The following is a 16,746-nucleotide window of genomic DNA, read 5'->3' on the forward strand; positions in this document are numbered from 1 at the left end:
CCACGTCTCTTGTTTATGACGTCTAAACATAAGCACATATGGGCACGGTCACTTAAGCACCCATCCACTAACCTCAAAAAAAAAACATTTTCATGCACACGCACGCACGCACGCACACACACATCCACATTTTCATGCCAACTCATCACACAAGACAACCATTGTATCATCGATAAACTACCTGGACCTGGAGGCAGTTTCAGCCAATCAATCACTCATATATATTAATCTCTAAAATATATCTGCAACCATCTCCATCATGTCGTGGAGATGCCATCGGCTAGTGCAATGAGAGCTAGGGCAGAGAAACAACAGCAGCTGCCGGTGAGCGTATGACCGGAGCAGTAGCTTCAATGATGAAGCGTCTGTCGTTGATGGTAGGCTGGTAGAAAGAGGGGGCCATTATTGGGATCGCAAGAGGAAGACGAGGTCTATGGGCAGCCTGGGCACGGGCTTTAGCGTAAAAGCGGAGTTAAAACCAGTTTAAATCATGTATCGTGGACTGTTTTTAGATTTCAGGGTTGTATTTTGAACCAAATCAAAATTTTGGGTTGTACGTTGAACCGATGATAATTTTAGAGGGGTAAAGTGGTGATTCCATATTTGTCACTCGTTGTGGCATATTACCGCCCAATCACACCAAGGGAAGCCGGTGAATGATCATAATGGGCCTACCCATTCAACGATAACATGTGTATATATGATGTGTTTGGTTATCTGCATCGTTTTTAGGCGCTTTGCATACTTGTCCTAACTGGGCCTGGTTGAGCATATGCAGGCAAAAAAAAACGTATGCATGTTGATTAGTTGCATGCATCCCCTCTAGCCTGCATGTGCTGAGACGGAAAGGCCTGATGTTTGGTTGCAGACTTGTTTCAGGGGAAACACACGTCTGGTTGTTTTGTTACATCCAGGATAGTTGTGCGGTAACCTCCTCCTCGACGTGGTGAGGTTACCAGAGGCACACATGAAGAAGTAACAACTAAACTAGAGTAACAAAACAAATTTAAGGACAAACACAAGTCTTAACCACACATAACAAGTTTTAAACCAACATAGTACGATAAGTCGTAAACGAAACCCAAGTATTAAAACAACAACCAATAAGGAACGGGCAACAGGAGCTCAGTCGATGACAGCGAATGAGTAAACGATGCAGGCCCAACAGTGAATTAATGCGAGTAACCAAACAGGCCATTTTCTTCCCGCGTGGGCCTGGCTGAGGTATATGCGGCTTGCCAAACGTGTTCATAGAGTTTTCGTTTTGGGAACTGTACTTTTTAGATAGTTTTCTTCTGTTTTTTTGTCCTTTTCAGTTTTTTTCGTATTTTATTTCTAAAAATCGTTTGGATTTTAAAAATATTGTTATTTATATATTTTTTAAAAAGTTGAAAGTTGCAAGCGTTTATAAATTCTAATAGGTAATTACAATTTATAAAAATCTTGTTTTTGAACGCATTTTTAGAAAAAAAATTAAAAATAAATAGTAAAGTTTTAGTTTTTTTATAAAAAATCACGTTTTCAAAACAATATATTAAAAACATTCAAATTTTATTTTTAAAAATGCAAAATCCCTAGTGAGAAAAATGGGTGGAAATTTGCTGGGCTGTTTTGTCCTTATTTGTTGTTTTAGCGGTAGGTAGGTAGGAGGAATTAGAATGGGCTGTCAAGCACAACAGTGGACCGATAGAGAAGAGATTTGGGCCCAACCCAAGCAAGGAAGGAAGGAAGGAAGGAAAGTCGTCGTCTTCTCCGCAGCAACCAACCCTATCCATCCATCTCTCTCTCTCACTCCGCAGGGCAGGTCACAGGAGCCGCCGGAGGGAGCGATGGAGACCTCCCTGCGGCTGCGCGGCGCCGACAGCACCTCCGGGCAGGGGCAGCAGCTGGGCCTCCGCATCCACGCCAAGCAGAAGCTGCCCCTCGCATACAACGCGCTCCTCCAGGTTCTTTCTTTCTTTCTTTCTTTCTTTCCTTCTTTCTTTACTCAACATGAATCAATCCTCCTCTCCTCCGGTGACCTGACCCCCGGACCAACAATGAATCAATGGAAATGAATCAGGCTCACGCGGAGATCGACACCGCCACCCGGAAGCCCAGCCTCCTCGCCATCCTCGCAAGGCACTTCTTCCCACAGGCGACTACCTACTCTCCTCTGCATTTCTTTTCTTTCCTTCTCTTGGAACCAATCCAATGACTAATTTGCTGTGATTCGTCTCTGCTCTCCTCCATTAACCAACCAGCTGTCGGCCAACGTCGGGGCCGGGGTCCAGCTGGAGAAGGGCAACATCTTCAGGTACACCCTCCGGGGGAAGAAAGCTGTCTCCTTCACCCACGACGGCCTCCTCGGCCTCAACATCAAGGGCCGCCTCCTCGCCGACAAAAACTTCAAGCCGGTACCCCTCAGCTTCTTCCTGAACCGCCCGCATTTCAGCATTTGCAGCATCACCATATTAGGAATTTTGTACCTGACTCAAACTTTTGCTGTTGCTCTCTTCCTGCCTGCCTGCCTGCAGAGGAGGAAGAGCGGCGCCGTCGAGCTCGCCTGGACCATACTCGACTTCAGAAGGGGCCAGGACGTCAGGATCAAGGCCGGATACGAGCTATACCGCAAGGTACGCCGCCACAGGGCACACATTTGTACTGTTGGTTAAGCCCACTCGTTCCCTTCGTGCAATGCCTGTCCCATTGCCGTCCATTATGCATGTCTCTACAGAATTATAACATGCTAAATTCTATTGCAAACGTATTGTTCTGACATGGTCTGCTGGGATTCATTTGCTGCTTCTCTTTCGATTGCTCCCATTAAGATCACCACCACTTGTGCCTGAATTTCTGTCAGTCAGCAGCAACATACCCTGCTACCTGCACTAAATATTGTATATGCCTGTGCAGTGCGAAAAGTAGATGCCAGTTTCTCCTTCCTAAAGCAAAAAAAGTACCTGCACTAAATATTGTACTATATGCCTGAATTTCAGATCACCACACACCTGTTACTCTTACCACTCTGTAGCTGAACAAACCTTAGAAGATATCAGCACAACACTAAATATTGTATGTCTATGCAAAGGCAGTGGGAAAGTGCATGCCAGTTTCTTTCTCGTAAAGCGAAAAGCTTCAGAGCAGCACACACTTGACACTTGCTCCTCACCAGTCACATTCGCTCAAGAAACCTTACCACATATCAGTGATTCTTGTACAATATCATTATCAGCACATTGGCCTGTTTCTCTTTCGGAAAGCAAAAAAGTTCAGAATAACTTGATGTGCCTTTAATATCTCCCGGTGTCTCCCCCTCGCGCCTTGTTAGTTCTTGTACAAGTATTTTCCAGAAACAGACTCATGTTGAAATACATGGTTCCATCCCCTTCCTTTTTCGCCGTATATTATTGCTGATGCACTTCTTAACTGTATAATCTGATGAGCATTTCTTCTGCACACCTTATACCACAATTAATTGGATCAATTTAGTGCAAAACATTGCGTTTTCCTTTCGTTCACTGCCGACCAAAACATTACCAAGCAAGGTTAAATTTATCTTTCCTACCTGGCTGTAGTTTTCATAAATATGGTAAAGTGCGTTCCAGCTTTGGTTCCGTAAAGCAAAAGGGTTCAGAGCAGCACACTGACACACTTGTTCCACACCGGTCACATTCGCTGAACAAATCTTAGGAAATTGCTATGCATCTCCTTTTTGCATGTTCACATAACGCAATGTCTGGAATGCATCCCCTGTTAGTTGTGCAAATACTATTCACCAGAATCAGGCTAATCCCACTCCCTTTTGGCCATCTATTTTGCAAATGTACTAATTGATAATAAACTGTGTATGTGTAAGCTGATGAATATTTCTTCTACATATCTTGTAGTACCAAAATTAGTTGGATCATTAATTCTGTTTCTACCTGGTTCTAGTTTGATAAATCTGAAAACGTGTTTGTGATTGCAGATGCCTTATTTCCAGCTGAGGGAGAACAACTGGACGCTTAATGGTTACATGGACGGGAAATGGGATGTCAGATTCGATATGTGATCGGCTAGGTCTCTGGTGATCAGTTAGCGCCGTAGTTGTGTTGTCCCTCCTTTAGAGGCCACCATTTCATTTCATTCAATTGTATTGCACCGGAAAGATGCCATTCACCAGCAAGCACCAGTTCTATGGAGAAAGCCGTATGTAGAATTAGAAACTTAGACATGTCATTGATGGAATTGAGTCTGGAAATTCAGGATTCAGTTGTGCCTTTGTGTAGCGCTGATGAGATTATTGGTTGTATGAAGGCATGCAAATGTCTATGAATGCGAATAAGAAGAATGTACAAGGTGAAGTGCATGTAAGAAAAACACAAGAGTGTTCCCAATGACCTTCACTCCACCTTGACATCTTTGGAGTCATCATACATATTCTTCTCCTTTATGGTCTGCAGCTGCTTCCACTTACAGCAACTCAGCCTTCCATGGAGGTTGAGATTTCCTTCTCCTTCTCAGGAGTAGGCAGTGAAGGTGACCTCGGCCGCCACTGGAACTGCAACAATCATTCATTCATTCATTCATTCAGTCATCAACAAAATAAAGGGCAGAGCATTGCAATGACAGAGCACCAAGAAGCATGGACCGAACCATCTTGCCAATGGAAGACCGGATTCGAATATTGTTTTCCATCTTTCCAATGAAGCACTTGAACGAATCTGAACAAAAGCCAGGCTCCAAAATCATTTCGGCTCCAATAACTAAACTGGATGGGAATCAGTCTAAATGTGCTTGGAACGAACTATACATGTAGCCAACTGTTTAGTTGTCCGTTCATCCAACTGTTTAGGGTTTCACTTGAGGGGTGTATATATGTTTCAACAGTTCAGGTTGAAGTAAGTAATTCATATACTTAAGCTATTCTGTACATGTCCAACAAGTGATATTGTAAACATCAAGAAATGGTGTGTTCAAAAAAGTCCCGATTATGTGGAGCAGTGAGTATAGCACAAAATAAGCAGTACCTGTGGATGAGGAAAGCTCATTAGGCGCTTAAACTCACCATCGCCTTTTGTTAGTTGTGTGCACTTGTTCATGAATGAAACGAACTGTGTTCTATTTAAGTTTCTGTTCTTGGTGGATTGTTCAATGGTTATATATGGAATGAATTTGCATTGCGCAAACTAAACACGGCGTGCTCCCAATTCTGCATTAAATGCTAATGCCATGGTGATTCTACTCGATCTACTTGGTAGAGCCGCGATTCAACAAACCAATTGATTTACCTATACACAAGTATTGCGTTCCTTCATTACCTGTCACCCATCGGGCCTTCTTCCTCTCCTCTTCCTTCCCTCTCTCCCGCGTCCCCTTCTTCCTCTCCTTCTCTTCCTACGCTACTCCTAGACTCTCTCTCCCTCTCTCTCCCTCTCTCTCTCTCTCTCTCTCTCTCTCTCTCTCTCTCTCTCTCTCTCTCTTCCTACCCGATCGAGGCCGATGGTTCTAGCACGCCTCCGGGGAGCTGCTTCGATCCAGCTATGCACAACAGGTAACGCAATCAGGCACTTCATCATCATCCGTCCGGCACGTGCAGGCAATCATGGAGTTGGCTCCAATCAAGCGTACGCGGCTACGCGACACCAGGCGCTGCTTCATGCGGCCGGCTTCACTTGGAGCCACCGACGACTTGGACATCTCCTGGACGATCGACACGCACTCTTCCCGCCGCAGCATGCATCAGGACAGGATCACGCTCCTCCCTCCGCAGCCCGCGCTGACCATGGACACTAGCCATCCCCCCGAGCAAGCAGCATCTCCGGGCGCAACGAGCGAAGACAGCGATGATCCCACCGTATTCAACCATCTCGTAGTTTTTACAAGCTTGACTGTGACAGAGATAGTCCCGAACAATGCAGCAGCAAAGACAGATTACAGAAAATATTTAGTTATCAGGAAAACCACTGGATGATCTTTAAGAAAAAACAAGACTCGATAAAAAAAAAACCCAGAGGCAGACCAATAGGCAAATATTTCAAACGCTTACCAAATAATTTTAGCATCAACATGCTAGCCACTTCAACCCAGAGGGATATTCTAACAAATGTATTCCTCCGTTCCAAATTACTCGTCGCAGAAACAGATGTATCTAGAACTAAAATACATCTAGATACATCCATATCTACGACAAGTAATTCGGAATGGAGGGAGTAAATCTCATGAGACCATGAAACAGTCAGAGCTTCTTGTGATCATAACTTGTCTACATCAAAAAGAAACAAGTTGGCTCATAGTGGACGAAATTCAAGCACATTGAGCCGGTCAAAGAAAAAAAGAGCATGGCTGGGACTTACAATCAAAGCTTCTTGTGATCATAACTTGTCTACATAAAAAAGAAACGAGCCGGCCGGCTCATAATGGACCTAATTCATACACGTTGCGCCCGTCATATACATAAATGGGGATAAAAGGCTAAGTGTTAATACATAACCGGGCATAAAAGGCTCATCGAAGGTTTGACAACATAATCTTCCGAGGGGTTCACAACATAGCCCTCTAGTGTCGGAAAGAAGGTTTGTTGAACAAGAGTTTGCTTGAGCAGAAAATGAGTAGAATTGTTGCCTCTCGGATGGAAACTGGCAATCAACTTGACATCAACATCAACCTGAAACAGCCAGTCATCACAACTGAGCTCACTGTCCCCAGGCACAACCATCACACTCTGTTGATGGAGAGGGCATTGACACTGCTGCATGGTCTCGACAACTGGCAATTCAACTCGACACTTGAAATCCCAGGCCTCGGCTTAGTAGTCCTGCATCACCCAGATATCAAAGGCTGTCACCATTAAGAGACAAGATAGCAAGCATGTCACCCATCTCAAACAGTCGAGCGTAGCCATAAGAAAACGGGATGCGGATCTTGCTGAACGACTCATCAGTGGTGTCGAGAATACCAATATCCCATTGCTTGTGTACCAGTAGTATATGCTATCTTGGAATAGCAGTTGGAGGCAATCTTGAAGAGCGCTAGGATCAGGCAACCTATTTTCCTCGGCGGCTGGCCGGAGCCTATATATTGTGAAAACGTAGATGGTACAACAACAGTCGGTAGTGGGGTGACTGGTGAGGGTACATCTGCAAGGGCCTGAATCCACGAAGCTGCTTGAGAGGAGCATACTCTCGAGTTGCCGGGTTGCAGATGCAGATGGTGCGCAAAATATTGGCATTTTTTTTTCCCTTTGTGCCAGCGAGCTATCATTTCGAGCTTTTTTAAGGGATAGGGATAGTGATAACTTGATTGAACTTTTTCTTGTGGGGGAAACACGTTGTACTCCGTCGCTGGTATTTTTCTACTATTTTCACACAAAGGGTATTCATTAAAAGGTTAAGCATCCAATAAGTACAGCATGGGCGTGGACTATACAAGCTCTATTACACACAGCAATAGTTAATAGGTGATAGTCATTTGTTGCCAAGCAAGCAGTACTCCAGATCACTCACTGGCCCATCACTAACTGTTGACGACCAAATGAACTCTGGCGAGCCTCGTCCACTCCACCAGCACCGCCGCCGTGACTGTTGACCCAAGACCTGACTGTGGCCAAGATGAAGCACAGACGCACACACACTTGTGGTGTGGAAGAAGAGCACAACTCACACAGGTTGCGCCTCTTCTTGAAAAAATCTGCATCGGCTCTCATTGGCCATCCTAATTGGAAACAGTCTTTTGACCTGATAGGCAATGTAAAATTAATTAATTGCATGGGCCACAAAATTGTAATGAATATAACGAATTATATATGCTGTATTTACCAAAAGTACGCATTGAGATCATCATAGTTTCTCCGATGCGAGTGTTTTGATTTTATTGTCCCGCTCCTTTCAGCTTTCTCCTATGGCAAAAAACAAAAGGATATAAGTTGATTGTGCTTGAATTAAAACATGAGCATGAAAATAAAGAAATGTACCATTTCTGTGATTCTGGAAATTGGAGTCACGACTTTCTTCAAGAAGGCTTCCTCTTCGCCACCATAGAATGGTCTAACATATTCACCAGTTATTGGGTTCACGTTTCCAGCCAACACACCATACAATTCAAAAGCCATCTGCAATGGAATAAAAAAGCACAACCGTCACTTGCCAATAATCATCTCATCAGAAGAGCTATGGCAGTCAATCAACCAACAACAACAGCCTTGACAATCAAGCATTTAGTAACTAGCATGTCCACAAACACAAACTATACAATTGCTAAATGGGAACAAGTATGAAAGGGCAACAAAAACATAAATGGTATGTAAAACTTTCCGGCACAGAAATATAATGTACTACTAACCTCAACCTTTTGCTGATTTGCAATGGTCTAAACTACCATGTGAGCATCAATAGAAGAAAAGGGGTCAAGCAAAAATAGGGACCGCGTTAGATTTTTTTTGTTAGTGTTTACGGGACCTCCTCGGGAAGAACTTATATCTGGAGTTAAGTTGGCATGACAAACAATTGGCGGCCATCCATACAAAGACCAATTTTTTTTGGTGATGACCAAAAAAATAGTTAGGATACATTTTGTTAACTCTCCAGACATACCCAAATACTAGCATAGTAGCCTTTGCATCATTTTCATTGTAATCAGGAAACAGAATAAGGACCTTGAACTCCTTTAATAAAGAGTTTAAAACCCAATTCTCCAGTTTAGTAAATAGATCGTGTCTTTAATTTGACGAAGAAATGAATTGACCATACATGATTATAGAGGTAGCAACTGGCATGAACCGCAAGTTAGCCGCCTCGCCCATTTAAAATGGTAGATGTAGCAAAGAATCTGAAATATGGTGTACTATCCTCAAGCTTTCGCCCATTTAAAATGGTCTAAAATACTAAGATAGCATCACTAGAAGAAAAGTGAGCACACAAATTAGATCAGATTTCTCTTGATCAGGGTTTAGGAATTGACCATACATGATGAAAGAGGTAGCAAAGACACTCCGGCATAAATCGCAAGTTAGCCGCCTCGCCGCATATGAGCAGATAAAGGCCCATATGGAGAAGCTTACGCTGTTGTACTTCTTGTGGAATTGTCGGCAGCCTAGAAACATAATGATCAACTAATTAGTTGAGCAAGGGATCAATCAGTAGACCACTCAAGGTTAATCATCATACCATAAGCTGGTTTTGCGACCAAGGTACTTGCACCATCTCTTGTAGTTCTTGAATAGCTTCTTCATTGTTGTATCCAACACATGGTCATCTAACTGAAAATATTTCCAGAAAGGGAATGAGTAAATATGATATCATTTTACAAGGGTTGGGTCAATGTGCACACACATCACACATGTGTATGTCAGTATGTTGGAAAAGGCGGTACCTTTGGTTGTTGTTCAGGTTTGGAGATCTGCCTTATATGCATGTTGGCAAGCAATAGTACGAGATGTTCTCTCTGATTGGACACATTATCTTTCTGGAGAGTGATAGTGGAAGTTAGAGAGCATTAATTTATCAGCACTCACAACCAAATTGTGGGCATGAGATATGAATGCAAATGGTAGAGTCGCCATGTTGTGATAACCTGAAACCCAAACATGGCCTGAAGCCATTCAAGAAGATCTGCGTCAGCCTTCTTTTCATGGCCCTTGGGCCATGGCAGACCCCTGGTGTCACTAAGGGCATGCAAAGCTGCTTGGATCTACATGTAATAATGAAAAGCAGCACAAGTCGTACTGTAATCATCTCAACATCTTGCCAAAGTACTCTGGAAGAAATCAGGATGGATGAGAACCTTGGGATATTTCATAATAGTCTGATTAGCACTGTCAGGAAGATACACCTTTTTCTTTTCCTCGACTTGGTTGTTTGTTTCCAGAATCTGTAACATCAATCAATAACAGTGCTGAAAGATCAAATCAAATTATGTTGGAATAAAAGTGCGCATGTCAGTGACTTGGGAGATGTGGCAAATAATCTGGATGCCCTTATGAAGTCCCTTCATGGGTGGAGTAGGGACCATATAGGTTAATTTGCCTAAAAAGCTTGAAATGGAGCGGAAAAGATTAAATGTACTCTACAAAAGAAATGACCATGCTGCTATTTTGGAGAGGAAGAAAATCCTCGGGGAGATGGATGAGCTCTTGATGAAGGAAGAAATCATGTGGAAATAGAGATCGTGTTTGGACAAAATGAAATGGGGTGATAGGAACACAAAATTCTTTTAGAGAAAGGCCACTTGGAGAGCAAAGAAGAATAATATCTCTGCCCTCAAAAGGAACGATGGTTCTCTTGTGAAAGGCCACGTGGAAGAGATCAAAGGTATTACAAAGTCATTTTTAAGCATCTATACTCTTGTGACAATACGGTGGACCCTTCTCGTAATATACCCCTTGTGAAACCTCTGGTGAATGAAGAGATGAATGAGGATCTTTGCAAATCTTTTTCCGAACAAGATAAGTGATGCTCTTTTCCAAATTGGTCCATTGAAGGCTCCGGGGCCAGATAGGTTCCCTGCGGAGGTTTTTTTCCAGTGGAATTGGGGTTTTCTGAAGGAAGATATTGCACGTGCTGTTCAATAGTTCTTTATTTCTGGATGTATGCCGGAGGGGATTAATTATACAACAATTGTGCTCATTCCCAAAGTGAAAAATCCTCAGTCTATTAAAGATTTTCAGCCAATCAGTCTATGCAATGTCATATATAAAAATATCTCCAAGTGTCTTGTTAACAGATTGAGACCGTTGTTGGATGGTATGATCTCTCCTACCCCAAGTGCCTTCATTCCTGGAAGATTAATTCCTGACAATGCTCTTATAGCTTTTGAGTGTATGCGTTCGCCGAGTACGCAAAAAGATAGCAGGGGTGAATTTTGTGCATACAAATTGGATTTAGCTAAGGCTTATGATCGTGTGGACTGAATTTTTTTGGAAAGTATGCTTCGTGCACATGGTTTTGCTCCAACTTGTGTTAAGTGGATTATGACCTGTTTTACGTCAACGAATTTTTCAGTGTGTTTTAATGGCCAAATGTTAGACTCTTTTCAACCTTGTTGTGCTCTCAGGCAGGGGACCCATTATTGCCATACCTGTTTCTGTTTGTGGCTGAGACCCTTTCGCTGTTACTCAATGATGCTTCCGCGAGTGGGGCAATCCAGCATTTCCGGCTGAACATACATGCTCGAGGTATATCTCATTTATTATTTGCTGATGATAGCCTTCTATTGGGGGTTCTCAAAATCACGTCTGATGGTTTTGAGGATAAATATCTTGGTTTGCCTGTGCCAGAAGGATGTATGAAGGCGGGAAAATTTCAGTCTACAAAAGATAAAGTGCTTAAGCGGGTTTCTGACTGGATAGAAAAATATGCCTCTAGTGGGGTGAAGGAAATCCAAATTAAATCAGTCATACTGGCTCTCCCGGTCTATGCAATGGGCATCTTTAAATTTCCTGCATCTCTTTGTGAAGAGTTATCCCAGATCATTAGAAATTTTTCGTGGGGTGATGAGAAGAATAGAAAGAAAACTCATTGGTTAGCGTGGGATAAGATGACGAGACCCAAAGGTGAAGGAATTATGGGCTTTCGGGATCTAAGATTATTTAATCAAGAGCTTCTAGCGAAACAAGCTTGGCGATTATTGGTTCTTCCGGACTCATTATGTGCAAAGGTGATGAAAGCAAAGTACTATCCTCATGGGCATCTGCTTTACACTATATTCCCTCAAGTGACGTCGACTACTTGGCAAGGTATTGTGCATGGTCTTGAACTGCTGAAAATAGGTATCATTTGGAGAGTTTTTGATGGCACGAGTATAAATATCTGGAGGGATAATTGGCTGCCTAGAGATTCAGGTCTACAAATATTTGCAAAAAAGAATAGAACCAGACTCAGATGTGTGTCTGAGTTATTCACGAGGGGCTCTAAAAGATGAGATGAGAATCTGATTAGGCATTTGTTTTATTCTCATGATGCTGAGGAAATTTTAAAGTTACGTATTCTGACTTTAGGTGAGGGAGATTTTATTGCTTGGCACTACGAGAAAAATGAAATGTTCTCGGTTAAAAGTGTGTACAGGCTGGCGCTGATTTTCAAGAACACTAAGAGTGTGACGGGGAGCTCTGGTGATGATGTGAACCGAGAAAGGAGGCTTTGGAATATTATTTGGAAGGCTCGGGTCCCTTAGAAAATCAGAATTTTTGCTTGACGTGCTGCTACTAACAGTTTGCTGGTTCAAGTTAACAGAGTTAAACACCATCAAACTACCAATGGCTTATGTTCGATTTGTGGTGTCGAAGATGAATGTGTGTTTCATGCTCTGGTGAGATGTCCCAAGGCGTGTGCGCTCCGTATGGTGGTAAGGGAGGTCTGGAACTTGCCAGATGATGTGATATTCAATTTTTCGGGGCCCAATTGGCTACTTATTTTATTGGATCAGCTAACATCGCCGGTGCGTGAGCAAATTATATTCATGTTTTGGAGGGCATGGCACCTGAGGACTGACTTGATCTTTGGTAAGGGAAAGGAAACTATCTCTGCCTCTGTGAGTTTTGTTCAAAACTACTGGGGGTCCTTCTCGTCCTATCATACCAATATGAAGATGGAGGTTACCAACAAAGGTACGGAAAGGCTGGGTGGGTTTATTGATACCAATGTTGTGAAAGAAAGAGTTGTAAATTGGCAACCTCCCGATCCGGAGTTCATTAAGATTAATGTTGATGCAAGTTTTGTGGAGGCCATTAGCGCTGCGAGTGTGGGTGTGGTTGCCAGGAACCATATGGGATAAGTGATCATTTCTTCGTGGGATTATATTGGGGTTTGCAACAACGTGGTTGAAGAGGAACTTAGAGCGACCCTCGCAGGGCCTTACATCGGTATTACTCTCCACAAGCCCATCATCTTAGAAATTGATTGTTCTTTTGTGGCTTCCTTTCTTGGAAACGATTATTTGGACAGGTCTCCTCTAGTTGATCTTAAGATGAAAGCATTCAACATTTCTAGGTTGATATCAAGTTTCAAGATATCCAAGATTAACAGAAGGGCCAATAAGGTGATGCATGAGCCCTCCCGGCCCCCGCGTCGCCCGCTCGGGCGACTCGGGCGGCGACTAGGGTTTTTCGAGCGCCGCCACCTACATCTCCTCTACCCCTCCTCGCCGCTACCCGAGGAGGGCGCCGGGCAAGCCCGTGCGGCCACCAGTGATGGTGGCGGCGAGGCCTTCGTCGTCCCTTTCGCGGAGATCCGGATCCACGGGGCGGCGGCCCTTGCTGGTGCGGCGCCGCCGTTCGCGCCCTGAACGGTGTGCGCGGGGACTCTGCCCGGCGTCCTCGACCGCTCGGGTGGTGGGGCATCGGCGCTTGGCGGCGGCAGTTCGGGGGCCTTCGTCCTCGCCAGATCTGGATGCTTGCTGCTCCCTCGTTCCCGCTCCTTCCCCTTTGCGCCTGATGCCGGCGGCTGCTGCTGGATCCGGTGCTTCTGGGGATGGTGGTGCAGATTGGGACCGGGGGAAACCCTAGGCCGGCTGGTTCGGCTCGACAGCGGCGTCGGCTTCGGGCGACGCATCCTTCCTGAAGGCGGTGTCGTGGTCCCTATTCTTGCCACCTCCAGTCCTCTCCCGGGTGAAAACCCAAAATCCGGCCTGGATTGGGCAGCAGTGGCGCCATGGGTGTCATCCCCTCCTTGGAGGCGTTGCCTGGGGAGCTAGGATTCGAGTGTGGGTTGATGAAGGTGGGGGCTTTGGCCGTCGGCTGGCTCTCTGCAGCTGCTCGCGGCGGCTTTCCTGCTGTGCAGAGTGCCCCTTGTATCTTTAGGGCGTTTCCTGTTTTTGGTGTTCATATCGGAGGAGTGGCGTGGCATCTGGCACATCGACATCGGCGGGTCTCAGCGGCATGGAGCAGCGGGGGTCTCGCCTGTAGGCGTGTGATGATGGACCAGCGCAGGATGGTGGCGCTGTCTGGCGTCGTGGTGGCGTCGATGGCAGAGAGACCTGGCACGGTTCATGCAACAGTACAGCTCTGAAGATGGATTGATGGCATGTGGTTGCGGCGGCCTCATACCCGGCAGGCGTCCTGGTTGAGGAGTGCGCCGGACTGGTAGGTGCCCCATGCCCGGCAGGCGTCCTGGTTGGGACCTCAGGTCTTAGATGTTTAGGTTTGGCTGCGATGTCTGTTTGGTATTAGGCCCAGACTATCTGCGCCCCTTCATCATTTGGATAGGTGTAGCGACAGCTGTTGCTTAGACGGTGGCTTTAGTCTTGCTGTTGTATGGCTTTGTAAGGTCTTGTGAGAATAATAATAAAGTGGCCGTATGCATCGCCCAGATGCAGAGGCCGGGGTCATCCTCCTTTTCTAAAAAAAAAGAGATTGCTAAGTTTAGTTTTGTTAATAGGTCCGATGGTGTGCTTCTTAATAGTGTTCCGACCTGCGTGGCTGAAGTTGTAATAGACGATTGTATGAACGTTTTTTAATTAATTAATATATGGGAGGGGTTTTCAAAATAAATAAATTCAATAACCGTGTGTTTTGTTTGTGAGGAAACATATAAAGAAGGAGCTAGCAGTGTGACAAAAGAAACAAAGGGCTATAGTTAATGTTGGGTACTGGCTAGAGAGCAGCTTACGGCGTGATCAACTTGGATCTTCTCTGAAACATTAACAGCGTCCTTTAGGACCCCAAACAACACATTTGAAGTCTGATACGCCTTTTTGAGCTGAGCACTGAGCAAATGAAATTAAAAAAAAGACATAAATGAGTCAGCATAGCACTCAGTAAATAGCATAAGAAAAGAAGAAGATGGGTTGCTCTCTCACCGGTCAGCTGTATCGGCGGCATTTTGGAGTGCCGTGATGTACGTCTTGTAGTAGTGCTGGTAGAAACTCCGCATTTCGCATGCATCACTCTGCTCAACCCTTCCCTTCAAGGTGGAATCGTTCTCCTGAGGAAGGAAGCACGTGCGTTGCAATGAAACCGAAGCAATTAGTTTCATTGCTGGATTAGAGACGTACTATATATCGCATACGCCTATGATTTTGGAGCTATAATAAGTACTCCCTCTGTAAACAAGAAATATAAGAGCATTTAGATCACGCTCTTATATTTCTTTACGGAGGGAATAGAACGCAGCGCCGCAAAATACGATGCATCTCTTAAGGCTGTGTCGGGCGGGAAAATCATGCATGTATACAGAACACACATACGATTTCAAGCTTCTGCAGGAGCGCGGTCTTGAATTCATGGACACCGCGGCCGCTGGCGGTGGGGTCGAGATTGTTGGCCAGCCTGAAGGCAAAGAATCGACCTAGCACCCAAGAGACATATTAAATTGTGTGGGTGAGAAAACAAAACAAGCACTACTCTACTCTGAAGCGCAGCTAGGGAATTACTACTCTACTCTTATATTTCTTTACGGAAGGAGTAACAATTAACACAGGCCATGGAGTGTCACTGGCAGTAGTTGTACTTGAGGAAGAATATATAATACAGGTGTGAGCAATAGAAAGAATATACATGCTCACTAATGAGTGGCCGGTAATAGAGTGGAGAAGGAATCTGCTATACTGCATTGGTAACAGTAATTAACAAGCAGCGAATGAATGAATTAATGTGCCAAGGAAGGGAAGTGCAAGAGGTCACATACATAGGTAGGCGACGCGTGGGTTGCTTGTCTCGACCTCATTGGCGACCCAGAGGTAGGGTGTGACCTCGACGATCGAGGAGGGGACGACCTCACTGTCGAAGCGGGACTCACTGGCGACCTCGACGGTGGAGGCTGAGGAGGGCGCCATGCATCCCACCGGGAAGGAGCGATATGATCGAGCCGCAGGAGGCCAGAAGTAATAGGAAGAAAATAAATATGGTAGATCGATCGGCCGTGAGTGGGGAATGGGAGTTAGTATATATAGTAATCAGAGAGCTAGCAGTGGAGTGGCGCAGTAGGAGTGTGAAGGAATTTTTTTCAAAAAGGAGGAGTGTGAAGGAAATGGAACAGATCAAAGCCGCTTTCACAAAAGAATAAAGACGATGACACGTATGTTGCTGCCTTTTCTTCCTTTCCTTGGTGGCTACGCAACACTAGTGGAGGAGTGATGGAGAAAGCACATGGTATGTATGGGATGGGAGCTGGCAAAAAAGATGAGAGGAGGGGAAAGTAGTCTTATATGCATGCCTTTTGTTGTTTCTTTCTTTGTTTGGGTGCTAATCCTTGCTTACTACCAGCGGCACATTGCTTTCTTGTTAAGTTAAACAATTCAGACATAACATTTTCAGTTTTTTAGGGGACAATTTTAGTTAGTTCATAAACAAGCAAGCTCCATGTAGTCAGTCAAAATGATCGATAACAATTACTAGCAGATATTCCGAGAAGACAACCGTTATCCCGTCGATTTCCAGTATCGAAAGTGTGCCAACATAATACAGTACTGTTCAACATTACAGAGAAGAGAATTGTTACGTTAGATGAAGCAAGCGCGAGGGCAGAAGACAAGACAAGAGAAGTAGACCCGACATGATAACTCATTGTCTTCTCCACTCCCAAATCACTCTACACATTCGGACTTGCTGGTTCTCTTATGATTATAACCATGTCCCGCTAACATCGCTGGTCGTGCCTGAATTGCCGTTAGTTGGCAACAAACCAAAACATTCATGTATATGCATATGAAAGTGCAGGTCATTTTAAGGTTCAGAGCAGCACACACTTGTTCCTCTCACCAGTCAGTCGCTAAAGAAACCTTAGCAGACAGCACTATATTGGTCCGATTACGAGTAACTTATTTGCATTTAATATATGTCAGTGTGTGCCTTGT

The 16,746-nt window shown here is 44.5% G+C and overlaps 2 protein-coding genes across 3 annotated transcripts; one reads left to right on the top strand and one right to left on the bottom strand.

The window, feature by feature from the left end:
• The first annotated feature begins 1,762 nt into the window (after positions 1 to 1,762).
• LOC119318736 (outer envelope pore protein 21, chloroplastic-like) lies at positions 1,763 to 4,372 on the top strand. Its single transcript, XM_037593330.1, has 5 exons — positions 1,763 to 1,946; positions 2,063 to 2,137; positions 2,244 to 2,396; positions 2,517 to 2,615; positions 3,950 to 4,372. The coding sequence occupies exons 1-5, from the start codon at positions 1,830 to 1,832 to the stop codon at positions 4,031 to 4,033; spliced, it is 528 nt and encodes a 175-aa protein (XP_037449227.1). The 5' UTR covers positions 1,763 to 1,829; the 3' UTR covers positions 4,034 to 4,372.
• Positions 4,373 to 7,273: 2,901 nt separating this feature from the next.
• On the bottom strand, positions 7,274 to 15,812 carry LOC119318735 (callose synthase 3-like). 2 transcript variants are annotated; one of them, XM_037593328.1, is made up of 12 exons: positions 15,579 to 15,812; positions 15,139 to 15,239; positions 14,752 to 14,876; positions 14,562 to 14,658; positions 9,742 to 9,828; positions 9,532 to 9,648; positions 9,331 to 9,423; positions 9,126 to 9,217; positions 8,925 to 9,051; positions 7,934 to 8,071; positions 7,779 to 7,855; positions 7,274 to 7,697 (listed from the first exon to the last, which is right to left on the bottom strand). In XM_037593328.1, the coding sequence occupies exons 1-12, from the start codon at positions 15,724 to 15,726 to the stop codon at positions 7,463 to 7,465; spliced, it is 1,437 nt and encodes a 478-aa protein (XP_037449225.1). In that variant the 5' UTR covers positions 15,727 to 15,812; the 3' UTR covers positions 7,274 to 7,462. The 2 variants fall into 2 exon arrangements, with proteins under 2 accessions (XP_037449225.1, XP_037449224.1); XM_037593327.1 differs by having other exon boundaries at positions 7,276 to 7,697; positions 7,779 to 7,858; positions 15,579 to 15,811.
• Between the last annotated feature and the right edge of the window lie 934 nt (positions 15,813 to 16,746).

The sequence above is a fragment of the Triticum dicoccoides genome, chromosome 6A (assembly GCF_002162155.2).
Source record: "Triticum dicoccoides isolate Atlit2015 ecotype Zavitan chromosome 6A, WEW_v2.0, whole genome shotgun sequence".
In the NCBI taxonomy this organism is placed as follows: domain Eukaryota; kingdom Viridiplantae; phylum Streptophyta; class Magnoliopsida; order Poales; family Poaceae; genus Triticum; species Triticum dicoccoides.

Coding starts and splice junctions, on each gene's coding strand:
- LOC119318736 (XM_037593330.1), top strand. CDS start 1,830: ATGGAGACCTCCCTGCGGCTGCGCGGCGCCGACAGCACCTCCGGGCAG. Junction 2,138..2,243: donor CAAGGCACTTCTTCCCACAG/GCGACTACCTAC, acceptor TTAACCAACCAG/CTGTCGGCCAACGTCGGGGC. Junction 2,616..3,949: donor GATACGAGCTATACCGCAAG/GTACGCCGCCAC, acceptor TTGTGATTGCAG/ATGCCTTATTTCCAGCTGAG.
- LOC119318735 (XM_037593327.1), bottom strand. CDS start 15,726: ATGGCGCCCTCCTCAGCCTCCACCGTCGAGGTCGCCAGTGAGTCCCGC. Junction 9,424..9,531: donor AGGCCATGTTTGGGTTTCAG/GTTATCACAACA, acceptor ATCACTCTCCAG/AAAGATAATGTGTCCAATCA. Junction 8,072..8,924: donor TTTGCTACCTCTTTCATCAT/GTATGGTCAATT, acceptor ATTCCATTGCAG/ATGGCTTTTGAATTGTATGG.